The 9,101-nt window shown below is 39.6% G+C and overlaps 1 protein-coding gene across 8 annotated transcripts in view; it reads left to right on the forward strand.

Moving 5' to 3' along the window:
- Positions 4,531-9,101, forward strand: part of PTPRT (protein tyrosine phosphatase, receptor type T) — a 333,510-nt gene continuing 328,939 nt past the window's right edge. For all 8 annotated transcript variants that reach the window (XM_021416234.1, XM_021416235.1, XM_021416238.1 and 5 more), the window contains exons 1-2: positions 4,531-4,576; positions 5,037-5,162. In XM_021416234.1, coding sequence (XP_021271909.1) covers positions 4,546-4,576; positions 5,037-5,162 — 157 coding nt within the window. In that variant the 5' untranslated portion in view covers positions 4,531-4,545. The remainder of the gene's footprint in view (positions 4,577-5,036; positions 5,163-9,101) is intronic.

A 9,101-nucleotide genomic window follows, 5' to 3' on the forward strand; every position in this document is an offset into this window, starting at 1 on the left:
ACTTAATTTCAACACATTTTGAAAAAGGATATTCCAGGGAAAAAGCATTGGGTGGAATTGTGTGCTTTTGTAATTCCTATTCCGAAAGAAAAGTCCTGGAAGAGGACAAAAGGAACCACTGAGGTTCTTGCTTTATTCTGCCCTCCCCACCCTGGAAATGTTGTAAATGCCAGATCAAACTGTCTGAGGATGTGCTATTTTCTGTCTGTATCTAAAAACACAGGATAACTAATGAGGTTTCTCCCATTAGTATATTTCTTTATCCCTCTTTAGAAGCATTGTTTTTTATCTAGTGAGTCTGTGAGAGTTTGACATTGGATGACTTTATAAAACATTCTACTAATTGGATTTGTTAAAATAAATAAATCAAACACTAATTGAAACGTGCCCTGCCATTATTTTTGCTTACTGAATTAGATATAATGGCGTGAAGTCCTTTTTATCATATTTGTGCACTTATTTAAACACCCCCCTGGCGCACACTTCTGCAAATTCAATTATATATTCAAAGGAGGCATTCAATTTATGCAAGGCTGGTTTACATTTAATCCAGGGGCAAGACTCAGTAACTGATGATAGGTCTGCTCAAGATTAATTAGCATCACTCAGATGAGCAGTGGCATTGTTACAAGCCTGCAGTGTAAAACAAGGGATATTTTATCTGTCCTGTGTGAGCTGTTATTTGCTTCAATATGCCCCTTTCCAGGAAGGGAACGACTTCATCGTTGTTTGGCTTTCATTTTGTGAAAAGAAATGGTCAACACCACATGCATTATCTTAACAGTATCAGAGTCATCTCAATTTCCTTTCCTTTTGCCCTCCTTAGCAATTGTATTTTCACTGTTAATTTTTAGCTGATTAATGGAAAGATTCTAGTTTGCTTCCTGAAATCCTTACCCCTGTTAACAATTAACAAAGACACCAAACCCCATTTTGGCTGATGTGCAAGTGCTTTACTTTTCCTCTAAGCTGCTTTGTGGCACTGAGTAGAACTGTGACGTGCAAACCTAGTATCTAAATTTACTGCATGGTATCTTCTCTCAATTTGTGAATTATTTTTTCTCTGTTAATGAATATCCCTGTTCTGCTGCCAAGCAGTTATGTTTCGGCAATGGATGATTTTGTATTAAGATGGACCTTATCTTTGTGGCTTTTTTCCCTCATTATGTTCTTGCATATTTAGGTAGCTCTTAGGTATCCATATAGGTGATGACTTAAGAAATACTAAATATTAAGCATGTGCTGCTATCAGTGAAAGGAACTCATCTGCAGGTTTTAGCCTACTGTACCATGTTGGAGTCACTATCCCTACTTAAGTCTATAATTACATTTTTCTTTAGACTGAAATTCAGTAGTGGGGAGTAATTGAATTTCCAAGGATCTCGCAGCGAGGTGCTTGTGTAGCAGAGGGAATGGCTCCATCCCAGCAGGTTAGCACCTGTGCAAGCGCAGTTAAACACCACATGTGCCTTCGCCCTGCTGCCTCGCCATCTTGCTTGGGAGCTTATTGTCCTCACACACACACTCGAACACGACAGCACATTCATCAGTTGGGTCAGCAGTCTTCCCCAGAAGAGGCAAGATGCTGTGCTTCTCTTCAAACTCTCCCTTCTCCCCTTGCGCAGGGTTTGCTCTGCTCAGGGCCTTGCTGCGGCCTGGGCAAGGCTGAGTGCTGGTGGCACAGAAGGCCTGCAGCTGCCCAAACCTGCTGCTGGGAGGCGAGGGGAACGCTCCCATTTGACTTGGGAGCTGTATGTACAGTTTAAAGCGGAGTTTGGTGTTTGAAAGAGCTGCAGTGGGTGTCTGTGAGTGGGTGCTGGCAGAAGGGCACCTCTGGGAGGAGAAGGCAGGGCTGTGCTGTGCTGGGCAGGGCACAGGTTACTTGAGAAAAGGCAAAAATGTGAGAAACAGTCCTGGGCACACCAAGGTCAGTGAAAAAGAAGAGGTGATGGCGTGAGGTGGATCTTGGATTTCTGAGGTAAAGCAGAGTGGAGTACGTAAGGCTGCTTTTGGTTGCCTGTTGATGCAGCCGCATTACCACGTTTGTCTTCTGTGAAGAAGATAGGACTAAGGCTGCCTGCAATATATATATTGTAGATATGAGCAAAATACACCTAAAATTCTGCAGTATTTCGAATTGTGTGATTCTTTGCCTGCCCTTACTGAAATTTGTCCTGTTTAATAATATGGTATATGCTGTATTTTAACAGCGCTAACAGAGTTGATGGCTTTCTCGCTCATAAGCGAACATGGCTGTGCCCCAGCTAGGTCCACTTTTAGTTCTTGTCTCTTTTGGCACTCTCTAGCAAAAAGCTGACAGGTGCTTTCCTCTTCTTGATCACCAAGATTGAGCTGTTCTGTGCTCCCTGTGCAGCCACTCTGCTTATCCAGGCCTTGAGAATTGACTCCAGCGTTTTTTCCCTCTCCTCATTTCCTGCAAATTCACCTCTCCAAATTCCAATTCCGTTGCTTCCAGTAAATTAATCCATCTGGTTTATTGCCTTGTCACTTTGCATTTGGTGGCTCCTCCACTAACTTTTCTTTCTTTAGAAATGTAGATGTGTTGCAGCTGTTTTTAAGGCTCTCCGCAGTTTATCCTTCCTTATCCAATCTTACTACAAGGGTTAGCCTTGAATTTCAGACAAGGCACTTTCAAGCTTCCTAAAGTGTTGTCTCTTATCAGTGGTAACTCCCAGTTAATTTCTAGAAGCTCTCACTATCCTTGTTCCGCTTGCCCTCCAACTTCACCTGCCTCTGCGTACATAAAACAACCTATTTAGCAAACTGTATCTATATCTCAGTAATTACATTCCCTGTTAAATAATGTCTACTACCCCATATTTTGTTGTCTCATTTTGCTTCTAAGACTTTATATCAGCACTTGCGTAATTTTCTCTGTAGACAAGTCCTCATACAATTGTCTGTCTTGATCAGAGTATTTGTTTACCATTCCTTCAAAGAAATAGCTGAGAGACAGCACCGTGTATTGTATTCTGTAGTATGCTGAACAGAGGTGTTGTGTAAATGGAGTAGGTCTGAAGTCCTCCTGTCAAAGGGAATCTATCAAAACTAGAATGCCCTGTGTGGAGGCTGAGAGCAGACTATTTGATATCATCTCTTGTACCAGCTCGCTATGAAAGAGGTGACTTTCAATTGCATTGCATACTCCTCACAGGCAATGCAGAACACCTTTTTTTTGTTAGACGTTTTAATGAGCACATTTAATATTTTAAACTTGAACTTTTTCACCTAAATTAAATTAAAACTTTAGGGAAACAGCTGAAGTGTAGTCCTGCTCAGTTTGACAGCTGCAAAAGCCTCACAAGCACATTAAATTTTTAGCAAAAAAAACTTTTAAAAATTGTAAAAAAATATATATTTGCAAGGTCTCTACCGACGCAGGCAAGGTTGCAAGGGTCATGAAATCTGCTATATTCTGAATTATTTATATTAAGATTACACAACAATTTTTTTCTTTTCCCACAAGCTTAATCTTTAAACTTTTCTTTAGCAACACAGAGTATGGTCAGGTACTCTATCCAACAAATCCTTCAAGAATGTGCTTAAATAGGAATAATTTGTGTGAAGCTTTGTAGAAATTTTTAGAAAACCAATTGTGGTTGGAGTGCACATTAAATCGTTTAACAGAATAAGGAATTTATGAGGAATTTCATAGGAACTGAGATGGGTTTGGGTTTTCTTGGGAGCTAGGGAGAAAAAAATACATATGAAAACTAAAGAATGCCTAAATGACCCACTGTTGGTTAACTGTTATTGAATAGAAACCACAGATTACTTGTGTACTTGCTATTTATTGTGCATGTGTAGGGAATGCAGCCTGTGGGAAGGTAAAGAGTCAGGAACATCTCTGTGTGTATAGCTCTGATTAGTGTCAGGAGCAATTGGCAGTTTGGCTGGCAAGGCAAGTCAGCATAGCCCCGAGCACTGCTCAGTCCTTGCAGCTCCAGAAGTGTTAGATATGTCCAGCTGACTTTGGAGTACTAGTAACCGCAGAGAAATTTCTCCTTGCTTCTGTAAGAGAAAACAAAAGCAGGGCAGAGACACTGTTGTCATAATTAAGGTCAAAACCCGAACACCCAGTCTTCCTAGTGTAATAGATCCAGTACTGCAATATGTTTGGCAAACCAAGTTGGGTGGATGTGAGGAATGTACCTGAGGCAATGGAAGGGGGGTTCAACAGTGTAGTAATAATCTACCAGTCCTAAATGAGGACTAAACTAGTTGAATTTATTTGCCTGACACATATGTTGAAATACGTATTTTTTTCCCCCTACTGTTAATGCATTTCTCTTGATTCATAAGTGTTCAGATAGCTGCCAGGTGACAGTTAACAACTTTCAAGTATTTCAGGAATTGCAGGAGGAAAGATCGCTTAGTCAACAGTCTGGAAGGTGTGAATGCTAGTTTCCATCCACTTCTTGTTATTCTCCTGTTGCAGAGAAATTAAAGGCTTGCACTCAGAGGCACAGTTCTGAAAGACCTGGTCATGTGTCACATAGAACTTCATGTTATAGAGCATAAGAGATGGCTGAAAGGAAGGATGCACTTTCTATAGGTAAATAGGTAATCCAACCCTGTAATTTGAGTCTTAAAAGTGAAATCAAGTGAGTATCACTGTAGGACAGTAATACTTTGTTTACTTTGCCACTTGGGTTTTTTCTTCCTGTTTTTTTGAATATCTGACATAGAGGTTTCTGTAAATATCAGTACTGGGACCCAAATGCATGTGCTTATTATGAGCAATTGTCTGTGAAAATGTTAAGAAAATAGGCTGAAGTAAAGGGAGCTGATAGAAGAGTAGCAAAGAGAGAAGAAAGACTTCTAAAAGATACAAAAGGTTGAAAATTCAAAAATGTTTACTGGATACTTTCACTGCTCTCAGAAATATAATATACAGGAATTTTTTTTTTCAAGTTTCTCCCTCCGTAAACCTGGGTACAAAAAATTAAATGATTTTATTATAAGGATTATATATAATATTAATGCAGGAATGTATGCATTTTTCTTCTTTTTAGGTGGTTGTTCGTTTGACGAGCACTACAGTAATTGTGGTTATAGCGTGGCCTTGGGAACCAATGGATTTACCTGGGAGCAGATCAATACCTGGGAAAAGCCAACGATGGATCCTGCAGTCCCAACTGGTAAGTAAGAAGCCTCAGCAGCAGCAGAGGTATTACTCTTTGTGAGCATCAGCTGTTAACCCTGCATAGATTACTGACACATATTGAGAACATATAATAATACCGTAGTCTTTTCAGTATTCTCTGAAGAGCTCACAGTAGTGATAACTTCCAATGGTTTTGTTTCTTACTGAAAATTAACATTATCTTGTTGGTGTATATGGCGTAAATTCTACAGAATGCTTTGTTCACCTTGAAGAAAAGCATGCTTTAAGGAAAGGCACTAAATTTTTCTAAAAAACATAGTTTGTGTTTTTTGGCAATTAAAAGAGCAGCCGAAGCCCCTTCTCTAAAGCAAATGACACAATGGCAAACAGAACTGGCCAGCCAACTTAACTGCAGTCTTCAAGCATTCGTTCCAGTTGATTGCATTCTGATGAGCATGAGCTTCTTGTTAGAATTAACATCTTGTGTTGTTGTAGAGGTATTTTTATGCCTGTAAATTATTGGGCTAAGAAACCTGAAATTGCTAGGTGCCTGTTAAGGGTAGCACGTAGAGCTGATGTAACAGTAGTTTCCTGCTGTGCCCATGGATAGACAGGCAAGTGTTCATCCCTGCATGTTAAAGCTGTTAATAGAAACAAAACCACAAGATAAGAAGCTAGCTGCTTTTTTGTTTGTTTGTTTGTTTTAATTACAGCCTAAATTGGAAACTGTTAGTAACAGAATCTTTCAAAGTATGTGACATCTAGGACTACTTGTTTTGGTTTTGGTATCCCAAAAGCTAATTCTGAAAGTTACTTCTCTGGTCTTGTCTGTAAGAATGTATTTCATCATTCTGAATGTGTTGACTTTTTAATAAGGGCAGTTTTATTTCTGCAACCCCTCAGCTTCAACTCTTGTGTGTCACACTCCCTGTTCGTGGTAGACCTAACTAGAGAGACATGGCAGATATTTGAATTTACAGATCTCAGAATGATCTGAAGGAATAGCAACATACATAGCTGTGATGCCATCTGGAAGGCAAGGAATTAATGGGAGGGCTTGCACTGGAAAAGTTCGATACTTTGCTAACTCCAAATGTTAGGGAAAATCTATCTTCCTGGCTTCCATTTGAAAGTGTTTTATCATCTGAAGTTGCTGGATCTGTGGAGAAATTGATAGACAGTCAACACTCTGGAATGGCAAACAAACCCCAGAATAATACAGTCTGTTTCTTAACAAGGCTTTCAGAATTGCTTTTCCCAAAACTAAGTAGGATAGAGATGTGTATGGTCCTTTCCCTTAATACTTTGTTCCACAACATCAAGTAGCACTAATAGATATATAAAGGTGTTAGAGCAGCTGCGAATTAACAACAACAACAACAAAAAATCAACATAAGAAATGCAGAAAGCTTAACTGTATAGAAATATGGAAGAGGGAAAGCAGCTAACAACTTGCAGTGTGCTGATAATGAAGTATTATTTAAAGAGACCTTAAGGAGTATGAGGGGGAATTATAAAGTGCTTCGCTTTACTAATTGATGTCTCAGTATTAGTCACACAGAACAGAAGGTCAAATCAGTAGGTAGAAAAAGAAGGTTGACCACAGCAAATGTATACAGAAGGCTCCAGTAACAAAATATGTTTTCAAGAGCTGTCCAAATGATGCTAAAGTTGAGGTAAATTACGGTGATCAATTAAACTGCCTCAAGCTTGCAGAGGTGCTAGAGCTATTATTGGGAGTCTGTATTGCTGGACAGAATCTTAATGCATATGTTGTTTGTATTGGTAACTCATTGAAAGTCTGTTTTGTGAGAATAAAGGATTACTTAAAATTCATCTAGTGGCAAAGCCAGCCAAATAAACTGATGAACAGCACGTTCCACTCCTACAGTCAGAGACATCTTTAAAGCCAGAGTACCAGAACATTTGGTGATTGACTTTCTATTCCATTTAATTTTTCCACAGCACCTGAAAGCAACAGAGTGCAAATCCATTGAGTTGCAAGGGTGTCAGAGGTGGCAACAGTGTTTGGAATAAGCAACTTCTGATGGCCAACTGGAGGCAGGAAATCTCTTTTAGCATGGACAGGAGCAACAAGAGTGCAAGAATACATAGAGTTCTGAGGGTGCAAGCAGTAATGCATGTTTTCTTGATCAGGATGCTGTTTTAGACACCACACAGTTCTTGTATGACTGGAAACAGATTAAAATACTGTATTGTGAAAATGGCAAAAAGTGAGTGAGAAGGCATTAAATTGGTTCCATGACACTAAATAAGTCTGCAGCGCAACCTGCTGGGAGATGCTGGCAGAAGAGTGTGGCCTCACCCTATCCTGGTCAGCCCACGTTAACATTGCTGTCAGAGCTATTTCCTTGTTTAAAATGTCGGCTTTCATAAGCACCAGCAGGTCCCTTTGAATTCAACCAAGCCACAGAATTCCATCCTCCTGAATACTAATGATAACATCTAGTGCTTTTTACAGTCCTTTTCATCGTTAGATCTCAGAGTGCTCTTCAGAGGAGGTCAGTATCATGAATGAGAGCCTGAGTCTGTAGTACCGTGTAATTCTCTGCTGAGACACTGCTGCAAAGGTCTCTGCTAGGATGACTTCCTATTTTTATTTTGATTTTTTGAATTAAAACACACCCCTCAAAGGGGGAAAAAAAAAAACCACAATTAAACTGCTCTATTAGCCATGTAAAAGTTTGTAGGCAATTTGTTTTACACCATTGCTAGCAAATAAACTGTTTCTCATGAATTCTGTGGTTAACTCCTCAGGGCTGGCAACTGTTAATTGGGGGATTAAGAGCCAGATGTTTGTTGTTTCAAATAAATGTTTCAGAAACCTGAAATAAATGAATTGTAGGTATCCAGTCCCCAGACTTTGGTGAGACTCTTTCCACCTCCTTGCATGATAACAGGAGAGGTTATAACAGAATATTCCATAACAGATGGGTGTTTACTTAAGCCTGAATATCCTCAGTGATGAGTATTCTACAGCCTCTGGGCTACTTGTTCCACTCCTTGAGTTATTAAGGTTCTCAGTTCTCATCTTCCATTTTCCCTTTTATGGCTTAATCTCGTTATTTTTTTTCTCATCTATGACTGGGAAGAATAATCTTTTGTTGCTCTCTTTCATTATCTCTTACATAGCTGTATGTGGTTAAGTCTTTGTTTCCCAGGACTAAATATGACCCAGTGCTTTTAACCTTTTTTAATTCAGAGTGTTTTGTTTCCTTCTCTCTACTTCATGCCTTCAGTCATTACCTTCTTATCTTTTTGGGGTATTTGCCTAAAGCTGTCTTACCAAGCTGGGATTTGATACTCTGCATGACAGTCCCGGCAGGATGCAAGGCTGTAATTCTGTTCCAGAAGTTCAGGCTACAGCAAGTAGTTATGTCCTGCTCCCTGTATTTCCTTCATGCAGGTTTTATTCCCCTTTTTTTTTTTCCCCATAAGTAACCATTCTTTATGTGCTTATGTATAAGGTGATATGAGATGAACATGGGGATCTAGTTTGCATTGAATCACAGAAAATACTTCCTTGGTGGTAAAACAGGGCCTGAGCTTTTGTGTACTTCAGAGGCAAAAGCTTGGTTAGAAGAACAACTTCTTGTATTGTGTTAAAACTAGCCTCGGAAAAATACTGGCTTTACTTTCCATGCTATAACACTGCAGCATTCCAGGAACCCTGCACCTGCCTGCCATTGCAGCATTTGTGAGAGTAATATTAATAATGGAAGTATTTAACATTTAACATTTGCATGTTCGAAGTATTTTACTAGCATTTACTAATTAACTCCAGTGGAGACCTAACCAGGCTGACTAGACTGCAGCAATTACTTTAATTGTGTTAAATACGATTGTCCTCTGAATGCAAAGCTATGGTGCAACGTGCCTTTGTGCAGCAGTGTTCCTCAGCGTTACAGTGACTGTTAATCTCCTGGTTGGTTGTGTGAAGTTTCCCTGTTCC

Source organism: Numida meleagris, chromosome 19, assembly GCF_002078875.1.
Source record: "Numida meleagris isolate 19003 breed g44 Domestic line chromosome 19, NumMel1.0, whole genome shotgun sequence".
In the NCBI taxonomy this organism is placed as follows: Eukaryota; Metazoa; Chordata; class Aves; order Galliformes; family Numididae; genus Numida; species Numida meleagris.